The sequence below is a fragment of the Triticum aestivum genome, chromosome 4D, assembly GCF_018294505.1.
Source record: "Triticum aestivum cultivar Chinese Spring chromosome 4D, IWGSC CS RefSeq v2.1, whole genome shotgun sequence".
Taxonomy (NCBI): domain Eukaryota; kingdom Viridiplantae; phylum Streptophyta; class Magnoliopsida; order Poales; family Poaceae; genus Triticum; species Triticum aestivum.
Window position 1 is genome coordinate 280,906,414 of NC_057805.1, and position 18,558 is coordinate 280,924,971.

General features: G+C 45.2%; 1 protein-coding gene across 9 annotated transcripts; it reads left to right on the plus strand.

The window, feature by feature from the left end:
• Window positions 1–831: 831 nt before the first annotated feature.
• LOC123097472 (uncharacterized) lies at window positions 832–17,949 on the plus strand. 9 transcript variants are annotated; one of them, XM_044519229.1, is made up of 7 exons: window positions 832–1,554; window positions 1,653–1,719; window positions 1,875–2,056; window positions 2,283–2,347; window positions 2,924–3,008; window positions 4,162–4,228; window positions 4,305–16,845. In XM_044519229.1, exon 7 carries the CDS (start codon window positions 10,040–10,042, stop codon window positions 11,105–11,107), a length of 1,068 nt encoding a protein of 355 aa, XP_044375164.1. In that variant the 5' UTR covers window positions 832–1,554; window positions 1,653–1,719; window positions 1,875–2,056; window positions 2,283–2,347; window positions 2,924–3,008; window positions 4,162–4,228; window positions 4,305–10,039; the 3' UTR covers window positions 11,108–16,845. The 9 variants fall into 9 exon arrangements, 7 of the variants coding, with proteins under 7 accessions (XP_044375164.1, XP_044375162.1, XP_044375161.1 ...); XM_044519227.1 differs by having other exon boundaries at window positions 1,985–2,056; XR_006447254.1 differs by lacking the exon at window positions 4,305–16,845 and adding an exon at window positions 17,450–17,949 and having other exon boundaries at window positions 1,985–2,056; window positions 2,283–3,008.
• Window positions 17,950–18,558: the final 609 nt, after the last annotated feature.

Here is an 18,558-nt window from a genome sequence, read left to right on the forward strand (position 1 = left end):
CCATTTTGGAAACTCCTGAAATAATTTGTGGACTCTCTCTGGATTATTCCAGTGACCCACATTTAGTTTCAGAATCATTTGAGCACTTAAATATTTATAGTATTTAAATGCCCAAAGTCAAATAAAATATGATTTAATTCAAAAATTCAAAAATGATCTAAGGATGTATTCATCATTTTTGGCAGAGGTTTCCACCTTAACCAGAAATCATGAACTTTTCTTAGGGACATTTTGGGTTTACTGAAAAGATTTTAATCCATCCTAGTTGAGTTGATTTAATGCTAGGGTTTGAACATCCCCATTTCAAGTTTCTTTCAAATATTAAACATGATGCACACATGAAGCTAGCCTAGTGCATTGCCAGAAGCTAGGGATGTGACACCGGCGGCCCGCGATGAAGTGCCGCAGATCTGCAAATCTGGCGGCCCGCTGACGCAGGGGGGAAGGGAGGGGAGGCCTCGTGCGCGTGGCGGCGTCCCGGCGCGCTCCTGCCGGCTGCTTTCGCCGGAATTTTGGACGGCGGCCGGCGACGGCGCAAGGGGGGACAGGAGAGGTGGTTGGTGGGGGAAAGCGCGGGATGAAATGTCCCCCACCAACCTCTTCCGCTTATATGCAGGGCACCGCAGCCGCGAAGGGGAAACCCGCGTTTTCTTGGATTGAGGTCGGGATTTTGCTGCGCCCCCTAAAATTTTTTGCGGGCCGGGACAGGATGCGGGTCTGATTGAGCTGGTTTTTCCGTCCCGACCCGCATTTTGACGGTTATTTTACGGGTCGGAGCGGGATACGGGTCTGCTAGAGTTGCTCTTATGAACCTGTTGGGCCAGAGTTTCGTCTGCGGTCGGAGTGAGTCGGGTCATGCGTCCTGCTCTGGCTGACTCCTGCGCCATGCCCGGTGACCCCGGTCCTGCGGCTGGGTGTGGGCGTTCGCTTTTGCTGCAGCGCAGCCGGTAGTGTTCCCTCACATCTCGAGACCCGCATCGTCCTTCCCTCTCCTCCTCCTTTCTCCTCGTCAGCCACCAATCCGCCTCCTCGTAGCTCCGTTTACTCCACCGATTTCTCTCCTGCTGCCGGCCTCCCAGCCCCCCACCTCACAACGGCATTTCCTGAGGAGCAGCGCGAGCGAGGCCAATAGGCGGACGGAGCGGATCGTGGGCACGCTGGATCGTCATCTGATTTGGCACCTTTTGGATCCGCGCCGCTGCGTGCGATGGTTCTAAATCAGTGCAGGTCGTCGCCGCGGGATAGTAGGGCCGGCGGATTCTTCGCATCTGGGGCTGGCGGGCAGGGGAGGGTCAGGAGGCTGGCATGACTTGCTAACGAGCAGAGAGGTCGGCGGCGCTCTCGCTTTGACCGCTTTGCTCTCTTTCTCCTCCTCGCTGTGTTGCGCGCGTGCTCTCTCTCTCTCTCTCTCTCTCTCTCTCTCTCTCTCTCTCTCTCTCTCTCTCTCTCTCTCTCTCTCTCTCTCTCTCTCTTCTTCGATTGGATTGCCTCTCCTTCACCGGTGGTGTGCTCTCGTCGGCTGCAATTGCGTCCATACTCTGGACGAGACTGCTGGTTGAGATTCGTTCTCCTTTCCTGATCTTGCTGTTTACCCTTATTTTTGCTATGCCCTGCTGATTTCGTGTTCTTCCTTCTGTCCGCATCATGCGCAGGTTGATTATCTTGCCATCCTCTCCTGCGTCCACTGTCTCGCCGTTCTGCCTTCGGCGATTAATTGAGGTGACACCACGCTCCATTTTCTTGCCTGCAAGATGTTTGATGAAATGCATATTTGTTAACCTTTTTTTTTTTGCGTTCAGTTCATTTTGCTTGTTGTTCATCCTTGGCCTTATCGTCCATTTTTCCTTATTTCCTAGCCTACTTCTCCTTTCCAGGTCGGGTAACTGGACTGTTCTTTTGCTTGTCTGTGGATGACTATTCTTTTACCTCTGTGCACCATCCACGTCATGCGTGTGCTCTGACTACTTCATCTCCGTTTATTTAGCTGGTTCTAGGATCTCCTTTGTTGCTGCATCTTGGTCTCCTGCTTTGCTGTAACTATGTTCTGCTGCTTGAGGTTTGCTTCCTTTCTTTCTAGCTACATGCTTATTCTTTCTAGCTACATGCATGTTTTCCTTTTGCTGTGGGAAATAGTTCAGTTATATTTATCAGTAGCATCTCTATGTTTATAAATACATACTGGGAATGTGCTTTTTTAGTGTGACCTTATCTTTTTTATGCAAGAAGTGTGCCTTCTCTAATCTGACAATCATCTTATTTGTTGTTCTAAATAATTGCTGCAGGATGGAGCAGCAGGCATAGATGAAATCTACAGCCAATTTCTATTGGTTGCGGCATCTTCCGCATAGTAACTCTACAAAACAGCCTGCCAGCATTGATTCTTGCAATAAAAAACATAAGTCTGGCATCATTCATAAAAAGCTTATAGACTTAGATAATTTCTTAATCCTGCACTGGTTCTCACCAGTGAGATTGTAGATGTGGTATATTGAGAATACCAATGTAATTCACTGGTCCAAAAGCTCCATTTCTTAATGTGTTTTTTGCAGAATGCTGCCAGTAATGTTTTTCTTTTGCTCAGTCTATCTCACTACAGAAAATGTACAACATGTCTGACAAACATATTTATTAGTAGATATGATTTTGGATCTGAACTTTTCCCAGTCTGCAGCTCACATTGTGGTATGGTCATAGTACAACAAAAGGAAAGGATGTTTAAACTTTTTTTGGGCGTCATACATGAAAAGTATCTTTATTTCCATCGAGCTTAATTACTAAGAAATTGTTACCACTATTAATAAACCTACATGTTCTGAAAGTTCGGTCTCTTGCTCTCTTTGCTTATGAATCGGACACTTTCCCTTTCTTTAGTCCTTCCACGGTTCCACCTCACTTTGACTTCATCCTTTGATGGTGTTTGTAGGTATGTAAGAGTGGTCATAATGTTACTTAAAGGAGGCCTCAACTTGCACCAAATACATGGGCATGTGCAACAGCAACTTATGTAGGTGAGTAGGTATTTATGCTTAGTTTTGACTTGGGTACAAAAAAAGAGCTTGCTGACATATACAAGAGAATAGGCTACTCATTCTTGAATTGAATCAGATTGGTAGACTAAACCACGGTGATGTACTCTTTGCTGCCGAGTTATTACAATCCAACTGAAAATAAGGGGAAAACAAACATGATTCTGCCATTTAAATTATCTCATATTTGTGGAAAAAAGTTGCATAGTTAGCTATTGCAAAATACTATCGACCCAGTTTTTGTTCAATAGACGTCCCTTCTTCGAATGTAGCTTGAACCTGCGCAAGGGCATGGTAGCATGCTCATTCTAATTTTTTTACTTAAGGTGGTGGTTACACTTTCCTACTTTTTGCTGAAAGAGAGTCAATTTAGTCATGAACTATAGCGGCGTTTCTGTTTACTGAATTTCGTTTTGCAGTCCCGTCTCTTGAATATTTATTCAAACTAGTAAAAGTGCCCGTGCGTTGCAACGGGCGAACAACAAAACCTCACAAAAATTATAATGTCCAACATAAAACAATTCAAGTTGAGCCACATTTGTGAACTCAGCTGTTAATTGTGAACCATCTCATAAGCTTGACTGCTGAAGTAAGCCACTGTTTTCATGTTTTGAGAGGTCAATTTTTCATGCTGGTTCTAGTGATCTTCAGCCTGAAATTATTTGTTCACATATAGATATAAATTCATACTGATTGTACGGGAGCTAAATATCTCAACACTTTTTTACTGGAAATGATATGGATGTCATACTCGTGTATTCAGTGATGGTTTACATAGAAACTGGTAGAGAGTAAATATATTCCGACACAAAGTTAACCTTCGTCTACTTATCTCAACCTATGTATTAGAAACATGCATGATCGTTCTCCAAAAAAACATTACGGTGAAATAAAAGAAACTACAATTTTAATTAGCAAGGGATTTTAATCACTTGCATTACTACAACTCTAGAAGTGATTTTCTTTTTTTAGATGATCACAACTGTGATGTATATTGAGAATATAGTAACTTCTGTCAAGAAAATAATTCTAGAAAATCATGCACTTCCACTCACCTTCGAGCAGCATTTTTTTCTTGTTCCTGCTAGCTATACATCACCTCGTATGTGCTTACATTGTGTTTCTTTATATGAAGGCAATCAGGTGTTGCTCCCATTGATTAAGGAGAGTGTTCAGTACATTAAAATCCAGTACAGGAAAAGGTAAAAATTGAAAGAAAATTAAGAACTCTGGTTCAGGAAGATTATTTACAGAGTATAGTTTTGCTTTTTTTTTTAGAACCGGGCTTTACCCCTTTCCATTGCAAAGAACGGAAATACAACCAGTTCAAGCGAGAAAGACAGGAGGAGGGAAAGAGGTATAGCGAGTTCTAGCACTACCAGGAAACCCACCATACTCGCTCGCCGTCGAAACGAGTATCATGGGGCGAAAACCTGGATAGCACGACATAACATCTAGCCTATTACATTCTCAAAAGATCAGACTAAGTATCAAAACACAGCCGCGTGCCAAGCAGACAGAAAGCAATCTTCTCCGGGAAGAAGCAGCATCGAAATCGCGCGCCCGACAACTCTTCATCCAGCGCAACTCCAGAAACATCAAGCACCTTGGATTGGTTGCTTGACAGAACCACACATCTTCATCAGCTGCATTGTGCCAGCCCTGATCATCTCAGCTCCAGTGCGCAGCTCCTTGGCGTCCTCTCCTTGCTGCAGCCCTGTCCAGTAAAGTAGAAAAGAGCATAGAGAAAACACAATCTCAAAAGGAGTCTTGATTTGTTTCTTTTCAAAAGTAGCTCGATTGCGTGCCAGCCAAATGGCCCAACATGTGGCCGCTAAGCCCATTGTATAAAACTTTTGCTTCCCAGGAAGAAATTTGTGGCACCACACGAAGTATTGCCAGTAATTCGACAGGCATCTATCAGTGCCAAGAACTACTCCAATAGATCACCAGACAATTCTGGCCACGGGACAAGTAAAGAACAGGTGTTGCACCGTTTCCACTTGTTTGCAGAAAGAGCAACAGGGATTCCCTGGCCATTTCCTCTTGCTCATCACTTGCCTAGTAAGAACTGCGTCCTGTGACATTTGCCATAGGAAGATTTTGATTTTTAGAGGGATCTTGGCTTTCCAAATCCATCTATAATGGCACCCACTTAGAGGTTTCTCCAACATCTTATAAACTGACTTAGTGGTGAACTTGCCATTCTGATTTAGTCCCCAAAAGACACGATCACTCCTCTCATCAAGGGGAATTCTTTTAACTATAGCACGCATATCTACCCACTGTTTGAACAGCTCAGGGGTAAGCCTGCGTCTGAATATAGAGGTGTCATCAAGTTCATCTCTTTTGTCCAGGGTGCTCGTTGGATAATTGCAGATCTCAAATAAGTGCGGATATTGATCCTGAAATGGGATCAGCCCATTTATTGGATCTTTCCATAGTCTAATCAAGTTCCCAGCACCAGTCTCAATCTTTCTGCCCATCATATAGATGTTTTTAATCTTAAGCAAGGCTTTCCAACAGGGCGAGTCAGAGAATTTGGGAGAAACTTCCGCAACAGACTTGTTGCGAAGATACCTGGCCCGGACTATATCCTGCCACAGTCCATTTTGTGTCTCTAACTTCCACCACCATTTAACCATGAGACTAATATTTTGCTTACGAAGATCTTTTATACCTAAACCCCCTTTGTCTTTGGATCTACATATCTTGCTCCACTTAACAAGATAGTATCTCCTTTTTTTGTTGCAGCCTTGCCAAAAGAACTTGCGTCTGTGTTTATCTAGCCTCTCAATGAAAGTTTTATTCATGAGCCACATAGACATGTGATAGAGAGAGATCTGTGTGACGACAGAATCAAGTAGAGTGTGTCTCCCCCCCCCCCCCCCATTGAGGCAGCGTTGCCAATCCAGGCCTCGAACCTCTTCAGGTATTTACTAACAATAAACTCCCAATCGGACGTTCTTAGATTAGCGTAGCTCACAGGCATCCCCAAGTATTTGAGTGGGAAACTGCCAACCTCACAATTAAAGATTTCTGCATATTTATTCACCACACTTTCATCTCCACCCACAGTGAGAATCTCACTTTTCTGAAAGTTAACTTTCAGACCAGACATCATCTCAAACATATACAGCAGCAACTTCAGGTTGACTGCCTTATCAATATCATCTTCAATGCAAATGATTGTATCATCCGCATATTGCAGGACCGCCACCCCATCAGGAATAAGGTCGGCAGCCAAGCCCACAATAAGTTTGTTTTTTGGGCATTTTTGATCATTTTGGTGAGGCATTCAACGGCTAGATTGAATAGGAAAGGAGAGTGTGGGTCCCCCTGCCTCACCCCTTTTTTGCTTTGAAAATGCGGCCCAACACTACCATTAAGCTTGATGCTAACTGTCCCATTATGCAGTATCTGTTCAATCCATCTGCACCAAGTATCATCAAAGCCCCGCATCTTGTGGCATTCTAGGAGAAAGTCCCAATTCACCTTATCATAGGCTTTTTCAAAGTCCAACTTAAGGACAATCCCCACTTTTTTCTTAACATAAGTGTAGTTAAGAATTTCATGGAGGGACAAAACTCCGTCCATGATATTTCTTCCTTTTACAAAGGCGTTCTGAGTAGGGCTAATGAGTTTGTTTGCATATATAGCAACTCTTCGGTCGAGGACTTTGGTAATCAGCTTATATGGGCATCTCAGCAAGCAAATAGGCCTGTACTGCTGGATTTTCTCGGCTCCAGAAACTTTGGGAGCAGAGTAATAACTCCATAATTAAGCCTCTGGACATCCAACGTCCCTTGATGAAAAGCTTTAAAAAGGGCCATAATGTCGTCTTTAACGACATCCCAGCACACCTGATAGAACTCAGCAGGGATATTATCGGGTCCAGGGGCTCTATTAGGGGCCATATCAAATAGCCTCTTTGACCTCCTGTTCTGTAAATTCTCGGCAAAGATCCTTATTATCTTTTTCATCTAATTTCTCCTCAGTCGACCAGGTTCCCGAATCAAGATGAATCTGGTTACCAGGGGCTGGTCCGAACAGTTCTTTGTAAAATTCAGTGGCATGTGCAATCAAATTGTTCGTGCCTTCAATCACTGTCTCTCCCGCTTTAAGTGATTGGATTGTATTTTTACGTTTTCGTCCATTAGCAATTTTGTGATAGTAGTCAGTATTCAAGTCTCCTTTGAGAAGCCAGCGCTCATGAGACTGTTGAAGCCAAAAGATTTCCTCATTCACTAGGAGCTCATAGAGCTCAGCGTTGATATCCACTTTTCCACTATATAAGTCAGGAGGTAACATATCTTCTTCTTCCAGTTCCTCCAGCATAGCTAGTTCCATACGTAAGTCCTCTTTTCTCTTCTTATCGTGACCATACTTATCTGAACCCCAACCTTTAAAATATGTTTTGAATCTTCTCAACTTGATATTCAGGACATCAATAGGATCTGATGAAGCAACTTTCCTAGCCCAAATTTTCCCCACAGTGGGTAGGAACTTGTCATCATTGATCCAGGATAGATCAAAACGAAATTCACGAGGTTTCGGGGCTTCGCGCCCTTCTTCCCCGGAGGACAACAGTAGTGGATTATGGTCAGAAATCTCCCGAACTAATTTCCTCACAGAGACCAGTGGGAAGATATCTTCCCAGCATTCAGACATAAGAATTCGATCTAGCTTCTCAAGAGTGGGATGCGTCTGATTGTTGGTCCAGGTATATTTACCCCCACTGATATGAATCTCTCTAAGAGCTAGTGTATTGATAATGGAGTTGAACAGGTCAGTGGCTTTGTTGTTCACCATCTTCTTATTCTTCTCCCCCGCATGTCTTAGGATATTAAAGTCTCCCCCCACTATGTAGGGCACGGTCATGCCACTACAAAAGGATGCCAGCTCAATCAGGAAATCATTTTTGAACTCATCATGTGCCGATCCATAAACTACCAGCAAACCCCACTGTATTTTTTTTTGTCATACAGTACTAGTTGTAACACATATTTGCCCTTAGCACAGGATACTATATCAAGAGTATCTCTCCTCACACCACACAAAATGCCCCCAGATTTGCCAATAGAAGGCACCCAGTTCCACTTGAACATGTCAAAGGGGTCAATTCTTCTCAAACACTTAGGTGTGAACTCTTTCTTCATAGTTTCTTGCAGACCCAGGAAGTCAGGGGAATGGTCACTAATCATGTCTGAGAGGCAGGTGGCCATCCCTTTCTTGCCCACCCCTTGACAGTTCCAAATGAGTCCTCTCATTTGGAACGTTTTTTGTGGAATTTGGCCCGAGTAACCCTACCAGGAGACGGGGCAGGGTTACCTAACAAATCTTTCTCAGAATTATTTCTTTTCTAACTCCTAGTCACAGGCCTAGGAATTTTGACAGCAGATTTGCTATGTTTTTTCTTCTTAGTTTTAACAGAAGAGATATGTTCATATATATGTTCTTCCTGGTCCAATCATTCTAAATTCACAGGGGTGTTCCTACCCAAACCGTCTGTCATAATCAGGTTATCTTGCACTTTTTCAGTGTTGTTATCTTCCTTTTTATCTTCTAATTCTTTTCGGGCGTATTCAAGCTCTCTAATAATGTCAACAACAGCGAAATTATCATTGGGTATGTCTACCCCTATCTTATTAGCTCTACTAATCAACTCGTTGTCAGAAAGTACATCAAAGGAATTTTTGAAAGCAGGAGTATTGTTACCTTCCAGATTTTTCTTACTAGCCAGTTTCTTGGCCTTGTCCTCAACCTTGTCCTGCATTCCAGAGGCGTTACGCTTGCTGAATCTCAGTGGGGCTTCAGGCGCTAGTGGAGGGGTAAGAATGATCTCCTCAACGCTTTCAGAAGATGGGAGTTGTACCATATAGCTGCATGAAGTCTTTAGCCCAGGGTCCACCTCACCAGTTACCTCCACAATCTGAGAAGGGTTAGTAGCAGTTTGACAGGCCGAAGCAATTTTATTATGTATGACTTTTTTCACCTGTATATCTTGAACAGTAGTCTCCATGACATCAGGATTCCTAGGGACAATCCAGTTAGAGGAATCTACGTCATCTTCTTTCATTTTTTCCTCAATTTCTCTCTGCAACGTTTCAATAAGTAAAGAATTATCCCCATCACTTTCAGTAGAAGGAGATCCCTCCTTCTCATCGTATAGCAGGCGACAGGCCTTGCCACCACGATAGGAACCCCCAATGTTGCCACGTCCAGCTGACTCAGGCTGCGGCATCCCTTTCTCTTGTTCAGTACGTTTCCTCTTAGGGGTCTGATCTGGCTTGGTCCTTTCATCAGGAATAGGATCGACAGTTTCTGCATTCACAGGATTTTTAACCAAAACCTCCTCAACTTCATAAGTGAACCTGTAGAAACGTCCTGCAAGCACCCCTTCAGCAGTAGCAGGAAGTTGAGCTATCGATCTACAGCCAATTTTAGCTCTGACAGAAGAGGGACGATTTACAGTTGACATATCAACTTCCAGGGTAATTCCAACTGACCCTCCCACTTAAGCAACAGTTTTATCACATCTCTTGTTAGGTGGAATTTTCCCAATCCTAACCCAGGCAATCTCTAACAGTCCCTCAGAATCAATATCCTCAGACCAGGGAGAGAACTTGACACTAACCCCACAATTTTTCAGCTTAATATTTTCAACAAAAAGAGCTCTGTCAACCTCTCTAGGATTCGTCATTCTCATGACAAACTTCTGTGGAGCAAAAAAATCTAGCACCAACATACACACTTAGCTCATGCTCAATATCTTTGGTCTGAGCAGAGCCATCAGTAATGGTGACAACAATATTGAAAACGTTTTCCCTGCTCTGCCTATCCACGCTGTAGTCAGGAATGTAAAAGAAACCCTGACCCTTAGTTTGAAATGCACACATCACAGGTGTGTGATCCCAAGGGAAGAACTCATTGCAGACAATGGATAGGTGACCTCTTTTCTTACATCTCTCACAGAAAGCTTGAGGGCATCTAACAGTAAAATGCCCAGGTAGATGGCAGTTCTGACAAGCATCACAAGGGGGAGCGATAATACCAGAGGAGGAGTACTTGCGGTTCACAGCAGAGACGTTGTTCTTGTTGAAGACGCGGTGAGCCTTGTCGCTTCCGCTGTCTCCACCACGCATCTCTTGACGGTGGGGAGGAGCTGCCTGCCGCCCCTCAGTCGCTGCCGGCTCTTGGGAGTCCTGCAGGTCACCGCCATCCCCATCCCATCTGGATTGCCGGGTCCGGTTCGCATGCAGACCGCCGGCCGCCTCTTCCCACTTGTCGTTGGTAGTGGAAGAGCTCCCCATCTCCGTCTTGCGCTTCCAGACGTGGGAGTCGAAGCCGCGGCCGCGGCAACGATCGAAACGCCCAGCGCCGCGCCCCTTGCGGCCCGCACCGAATCCATCCCCTCTCATCTCAACAGGCGGCTTCTCTTTGGATCTAGCAGTAGGATTCGCGAAAGATCTAACAGGTGGCTTCTCTTTGAATCCAGCAAGGGGGTTTGTGGGGGGTTGAGATGCAACTACTTGAGCAAAGGAACGAAAGTCGCCATGGATTTTGCCATCCCACCAGGCGAAGTTTGGATGAACCCTATATCTGGCGAGAGGCGGCGCGCTCCAGAAGTGGGCGAGCCCCTCGTCGAGATCCAAAATGGGAGAAGGGGTGGCAACCGTATGCTTTATACCCGCGGCGCCCCCAGAAACCCTAGCTCCATCGCTCTCATGGCGGTTCGATCTCCCCTCACCTACGTGTCGCGCATCCGTCTCATGGCGGACCGGTCCACGCCCAAGGACCCCGGGTCCATCTGTCATATGTGGCGCTCGGCGGCGCACGTCCAGATCCGCACGTACGCCCCCGTGTACCGTGCGCCCGTGTGTAAGGCCACGCGGCGGCGCATCCTCGCCGGAATTTCCGCCGTTCGCCGGAGATCTGTCACATACCCTAGCAAAGTGGCAAGGAAACGCGACAATATCCCCGATGTCGATCCACTCACCGGGCCGAAGGTAGCCTGCATCCACCGTGTGCCCCCTTGTGTCGAGCAGCACGATCCGGAGAGCCTCCCCGCGCAGCCATAGCTCGCCGTCGTCGAACGTGATGTGTCGCGCGGTCATGAGGTCCGCCGCGAAACGAACCCTCCAGCGCACGTCGCTCATGGCATCCTTAACGGAGCCCTCCAGCCTTCACGTCGCTCATGGCATCTATAGTTTTGCTTGCTCGGAACTTGCTGCATTTGGAAGAAATTCCGAGATAGCTTGTTCTCCGCGGAACTTTGCAAGGCATGGACGCTATCCGTTCAACCGATTATCCCCCCCCCCCCCCCCCCCCCCCCCCCCCCAACAAAGTAGTGCACCCCTATTATCCTAACATGAATTTTAAATCTGTGGAGAGCCGCATGATTGTTTAGTACTCCAAGAGAATTAAATGCGCCATGGTAATTCAAATTTTGATACATGCTTTTGCATACATAATGACGATTATGCTCCATTATATCCATTGAAGTAGTGGCAAACTCGTTACTGCAGCCTGTTAAAAAAAAGGGCAATGAATTCTTGGCTCAAGTGTAGGATCAGGAAAATGAGACTGACAGTAGGCAAGATGAATATGTGTTGCTTCTGTTGGAACCAAATCCTTAGCCATGACATGCATCATCAGTTTACTTACACTATGAGAAAAAAATATTCACAGCTTTTGGCATAAAAACATGCATATGTTTCTCACCACGACTGAACTAATGGGAATGATGAACTGATAAACCCTTAATAAAACATGCAGTCGATCCAGCATACAACTTCAAATCTGCAGGAGTTCCAGTCCATGAATTCATTTCTACTGGAAAAACATGTTTTGCATCTCATGTTTGCTGATCAAATAGACATGTTAAATCCGAAAGAAATCATCGAATCCCTGAATTCAAATCGGAAGGAAGGACTTGCTCTGCCTCCCTAGAGAATGGATGACAAAGTTAACTACAAATCAACTCACTGTAAGTCCATTATTATAACCATGGAGGAGTCAAGTTTAGCACTATAAACTACAATATCATGATGGGAAATGTTAGTATCCACTTCTGATTTCAAAAAAGGTATGCAACATGTGTATTTTCCATCAACATCGACATCGACATCTGAAGGACCCTAGGAAAATTACCTGACCGCAAACATCATGCTTCAAATATCAAATCTTAGAGAAGAACATTACCTGATCAGAATGCCTATATGTCCATAATTTATGAGAAAGAAAAGAAACAAAATTTACAGTAGCAAGGATAGCTGCAATGGTCATGTTCAAGAAGTAGGAGGTTGCCGTTGTAGCAGCAGCAGAACCTTGGTACAATATAGACGATGTTGTCGGTGTCGACCTGACCATCCGTAAGAAATGTCGCACTGCATAGATGTTCAATATTTATTGTTTGCTAATTATTAAATAAGCCAAATCTGACCAAATGTGTTGATCTTCGAGGAGAAAATTCAAGGACCCAAATATGCAATGCTACACAACTAAAAAGATTAACCTTAGAATTGTGATCTTACAATGCAAATAAGCAATACCTGACAGCTGTCAAAAACGACATCCTAGTTCTAAAATTAGTAGCAGTGCTTTCCTTCTAAACCAACTGTGCCTATTTAAATCAGCCATGACAAAGCTTAGGGTCCTAAACAACATTATCAATCATGGAGAATCAGAATCAAGAACATTACCATAGTACTGGAGTTCTCTTCCTCCCTTGAAATTAACAAAAAGAGTATATATTAAAAAAATCCTTGGATCTGATACATAGAGGGCAGTATCAACGTACTTGCAGTTCTCACTCACATTTCCAAACTACATCAGAAATTTCACAAGGCGCGTAGAGCTGTTCCAGTGAAAAAACAAACAAAAAGCTTCTATGGGAGATCACAAAAAGAGAAACATTCAAGTAACAATGAATGACAGACTGAAATGCAAAAGAATGAATTAGAATCGTAATTTACAGTCCCTAGCAACTGCAACAAACTGTAGTTCTGCAAGTAAGTACATCTATCCTCTTACATAAATATACATCTATCCTAGATAAATATTTTCCGAACCTATCCCTTTTTCCCTGAAGCCAAGAATCAAAACAGCATTACGTAGGTCTTTCTAAACTGACACCATACGTGTTAGCAAAGACAGGACTGTATGTGAAAGCATATACCTATAAGTTCTTAGCGGCAAGTATTATATGTGAAAATTGGAATAAATTCGGCTATTGTGTTGATTTTTTTTTTCAGAAATTGAACTGTTAAAGGGAAAAATATCTCATCTCTTGATCTTTAAAGCCTTTTCCACTACGGTCATGTTCAATAAACATTGAATATTTAACATAACTTGTATTCTATCTCAAACAAGAATTGAACAATAGATCTATTACTCATTCTTACAACAAAACTGACTGCCATACAAAATAACAGGCTACAGCAAATCTTGTGACAGAAGCTAGATAGTAGAAATCTTACATCTTTTTCAAGGCAATGGCCGTTGTTGGCTTGGAGCTCCTGAACCTGTTGTCCGCAAGAGTCCACCTCAAATATCAGCCTCTTGTTATCGTCACAGACTTACAGTAGTCGATCTCCCCTGAAATCCTCCTCAAGGGACAGAGTATGTTTAGTTGAGAAAAGTGCGATAATAAGTATTGGGCGAGTATGTTTAGTTGCAGTAGAAAGATCGAGCCTAGGAGCATCTATTTTGTGTGTCGTTGTGTATTGCAGCTGTATAAAATTGACCAATTCTGGGCCTGAGCTACATAGCGGTCTTGTTGGCTGGCTGTGGCGCGCAGCTGGGACATCGCTGGGATAGCGAGATTGCAGCAGCCTACATCACGTGGAGACGGTGGAGGGGAGGTATGGCGGCTGCGCGCCGAGGTATGAACCGACGCCGGACGCCATCACCGGAGCAATCACACAGGCCGCCCCCTGCCATCTGTCCTTATCCTCCTTCCCTCCGCCCTCTCTCTCTCTCCTACGCCCCACTGCCCATGCTCGTTTTCTTCTCCTTCCTTCCCATCTCTCTCCCCTGCATCTCGCTTTCTCTCAATCCCTCTCTCTCGCTCGTCGCCTATCTACAGGAGCTTGCCGCCGCCACCGGATCCCGGCCCTACCGCTTACTGGAGATCATGCCGCCGCCGCCACCCGGTTCCCCCTGCCCCGTGCACTGTGGAGTGGGAGGGAGAGGGCAGCGAGCAGGGGAATCTTCGAGCAGCAGCACACGGGATCAGCGGCGCCTGGGGTCACCTGGTGGAGGCTCGAGGGTGGCTGGGGCGGCGGCGCTCAGGGTCCAGGGGAGTGCGGCGGGCGATGCCCTTGGGACAGCGATGGGGAATTTCAGCAGCGGGCAAGAGTCCCGGCGGCACCATGGTAGCAGGGGCGGTGGGAGCCGCCAACGGCCACGGCGTTGGTGGCGGCGCGCGGCGACGGGGGGAGAGGGGGGCGGCCGGCGGGAGGTGGCGAAGCGCTCGAGCCTGGAGGTCGAGATGATATCGGGAGGCAGGGGATTTTTTTTCTTTTATCTCAAACCGGTTCGGTTAACTTTAGATTTAGATTAGGGAGAAATTTAAAAAGACTGCGGGTTGTATTACCCTAAATCACATGGACGTTTTTGAAAAAGCGCCGCGACGGTGAACCCGACAAAGTCAATCCGTGCTTTATTATTAGGGAAAGATGTGCCTAATGTTTTTTTTCAGGTTTCTAAAAACTAATAAATGCTGCACTCAAATCAGTTAGGAGGCTGAAGGTAGTAGCTTAGTGAACTCTCATTTCCGGAAAAATCTGGAGATGTCTTGGTATGGAGTTTCGTGATCAACTTGCTCCAGCATAGTTAGTCTTTGTAGAATAATTGTTTGTCAGTAACTATTCTATACATGTGTTTGATTGGTTGTGCAAACATGCATGCATTGTTCTGTGGAAATTGCTTTATCCGGTCTGTTCTTTAGCAATGTTTCCAGTTGTTAGAGTTAACCTTGTTGTATAGGTGTTCATCGTGTTTATTTCGTCGCGTGAGTTGAGTCATGCATGTAGTCGTGTCCATCCACTAGGTGCGGCAGTGTACTCACGTAAAGTTGAGATCATGTGTGTGCAGGCAAGCTAGTATTGGGTCTGCTTAGTTAGATGAGTTAGTCAAATGCATGGACGTGTTAGTTAGTGGCTGCATGGATAAGGTGTTAGCTAGCCCGGAGAGATTCTAGGGTAGTTAGCCGGGTGTGGGTTACGTGGTGTTAGGGCATCTCCATTGTTGGGCGCTTAGGCCAGGCGCCAGGTTCGTAATCCCGGCAGATTAGCGGTTGCCGGGTGTAATCTTGGTGTCAACCCTGGCATCGACGCCAAACCATGCACCCGGCGCTTGGTCATTTTTCTTCCAGTACTTAGCGTCCATGTCGTTTAGTTAATTAGCGTCTAGCGTTGAGGGATGAGGCGCTTAGGTGTGTTTCAGATTTTTATTTATTTATTATTTTGTCTATAAGCGCCTATGTAAGCTCCTAGCATTGTAGATTCCCTTAGTTGCCGGACTTTCCGGCTAGTTAGTTGGGTGCGTGAGGCCAACTCCTTGTGTATATAAGTGTTGCATTGAGTTAATGAGAAAGATTAAGGCCGTGAGGGCTGGGTAAAACAATCTAGTGTATGTGTGTCTTGCCGGGAGTAGAAAGCAAAGCTAGTCTCTCTCCACGGTGAGGTGTGTGTGTGTGAGTTTGAGTTTTTCTCACCGTGTGCGTTCGTGTGTTCTTGAGAGAAGAACGAAGCAACAGAGAAGAGAGAGTTGAGTTGTGTGAGATAGAGGAAGAAGTTGAGCGGCGCTGCAACGCGAGGATGCGGCGCCAACAATTGGCAACAGAGCCTTGTTGATCCGAGGCGACGGTGGCGGCGCGGTGGACTCCATGTGAAGGGGACGTCGGCGGCGCAAGGTGGACGTCGTTGGCGGCGCGATGCTGCTAGCGGCCGGTGCGTTTCTCCATCATCGTCGAGCTGTATCACGAGCGATGGAGAGAGGTGTGCTGCCCGGTAAGTTGCGACACCGGCGGCAAGCAGGTGATGGCCATGGAGCGGAGGCCATTGCCACGAGGAGTTCCATGTCCGAGTCGGCGACAAGGTGTGTCATCGTCGGCAACATGGAGGTGAGTCAACGGCGAGTTGCGTCACCGGCGACGAACATGGAGGCGAGTCACCGGCGAGTTGCGTCACCGGCGACGAACATGGAGGCGAGTCACCGGCGAGTTGCGGCACCGGCGACGAACATGGAGGCGAGCCTGTTGTGGCGGCACGGTGAAGGCACGAGAGGTGTCCCTCTCAACGAGGCCAGCGGCGACGGCGACAATCGGCATGACAAGATGACATTGGCGGTCATCTGCGTGTTGCATCGACGACATCGACGACCACAAGCTTCAAAAGAGGAATAAGTGACAACAAGGTTAAGGGGGTGATTGTTAGAATTAATCTTGTTGTATAGGTGTTCTCGTGTTTATTTCGTCGCGTGAGTTGAATCATGCATGTAGTCGTGTCCATCCACTAGGTGCGGCAGTGTACTCACGTAAAGTTGAGATCATGTGTGTGCACGCAAGCTAGTATTGGGTCTGCTTAGTTAGATGAGTTAGTCAAATGCATGGATGTGTTAGTTAGTGGCTGCATGGATAAGTTGTTAGCTAGCCCGGATAGATTCTAGGGTAGTTAGCCGGGTGTGGGTTACGTGGTGTTAGTGGCCGGACTTTCCGGCTAGTTAGTGGGTGCGTGAGGCCAACTCCTTGTGTATATAAGTGTTACATTGAGTTAATGAGAAAGATTAAGGCCGTGAGGGCTGGGCAAAACAATGTAGTGTATGTGTGTCTCACCGGGAGTAGAAAGCAAAGCTAGTCTCTCTCCACGGTGAGGTGTGTGTGTATGTGTGAGTTTATGAGTTTTTCCCACCGTGTGCGTTCGTGTGTTCTTGAGAGAAGAACAAAACAACAGAGAAGAGAGAGTTGAGTTGTGTGAGATAGAGGAAGAAGAAGAGCGGCGCTGCAACGCGTGGAGGCGGCGCCAACACCAGTGGCTGTTTAGCACATATATTTAGATAGTTGCACAGGCATGCTTGGTTCTGCCAGAAAGTTATCATCCCTGATATGTTTTCAGATGCTATTTGGTATACACGTTTGTCTATGTCATCTTTATGTTGAGTTGTGGGTTCCAAAGGTATTTATGATGATCGTTTGTATGGTGGGTCATGTCAGCGATGTGCATTGCATATTCATGATTCAAACTCTTTGTTGGGTATATATCTATATGAAGTTGTTTTTGAATGGCCCATGATTCGTTTTTATTAGTATTTTAGTTTAAGCATTTCTCCAGAGAATCTTGATATCCAGCTGTATATATATCCAGTCATGTTGGCGTAGGCCATTTTTTTTTTACTCTGACCGTTTTTTTGTTTTATAGCTTGTCCAACATCGCCTGAGATGGTTTGGGCATATTCAGCGCAGGCCTCCAGAAGCTCCAGTGCATAGCGGATGGCTAAAGCGTGCGGAGAATGTCAAGAGAGGGCGGGGTAGACCGAATTTAACATGGAAGGAGTCCGTTAAGAAAGACCTGAAGGATTGGAGTATCACCAAAGAGCTAGCTATGGACAGGGGTGTGTGGAAGCATGCTATCCATGTGCCAGAGCCATGAGTTGGTTGCGATATCTTATGGATTTCACCTCTAGCCTACCCCAACTTGTTTGGGGACTAAAGGCTTTGTTGTTGTTGTTGTTGTTGTTGTTGTTGTTTTACGGTTTGTACGATCCCTAAAGATGGTGCTCCATTGTTCTGTTATCAAGATTTGTTCCCTCCTTTCTTACTAGCTGATACGTGATGACCGTTTGCATGGAGGGTTATGTTAACTATGTTCTTTGCATATATATTTATGGTTCAAACTGTTTGTTGGGTATTTAGTTTACACATTGTGTCCTGAGAATCTTGATATCTAGCTGTATCGGTATAGTATAGTTTGTGATTTTTCTCTCTTAATTTATATATCCAGTCTGGTTGGGATAGGTTATGAGTATTCTTAGTGTGGAAACAGCAGCAGTGCTGCGCTTTCATCAGATGATGATATGCCAGCCTTGCGCCATTTGGCTCTATGTTACGCGAATAAGATAACAAAATACACATGCTCAAGTGTATATTTTCAAAGATACATTATCCTTCATTTTCCATTTTAAATGGTTTGGTTTGAATAAGTACCCTAATTGGCTGCTAAAACTTACTTCTACCAACGAAGTCAAATATTTTTCATCTTAAAGCGCTTCCTCAAGAATAAAGTTAATTGAGAAAATGCAAATATTATGGACGCGCACATGGTTTCAAATGGGTCTCTTGCGCCATTTGGCGCCTGTGGGCTGGATTGGATTCACTTGGACTGGCAGCCCTAAAAAAATTAGGATTGGTAAAAAGATGCGCTTAAATGCTACACAACCAATGAATAAATTTTTAAAAAATATGGATCTCTGTTACCCATATAACATAACAAATTATGCATGCAAGTTTAGATTTTGAAAGACAAGCCTC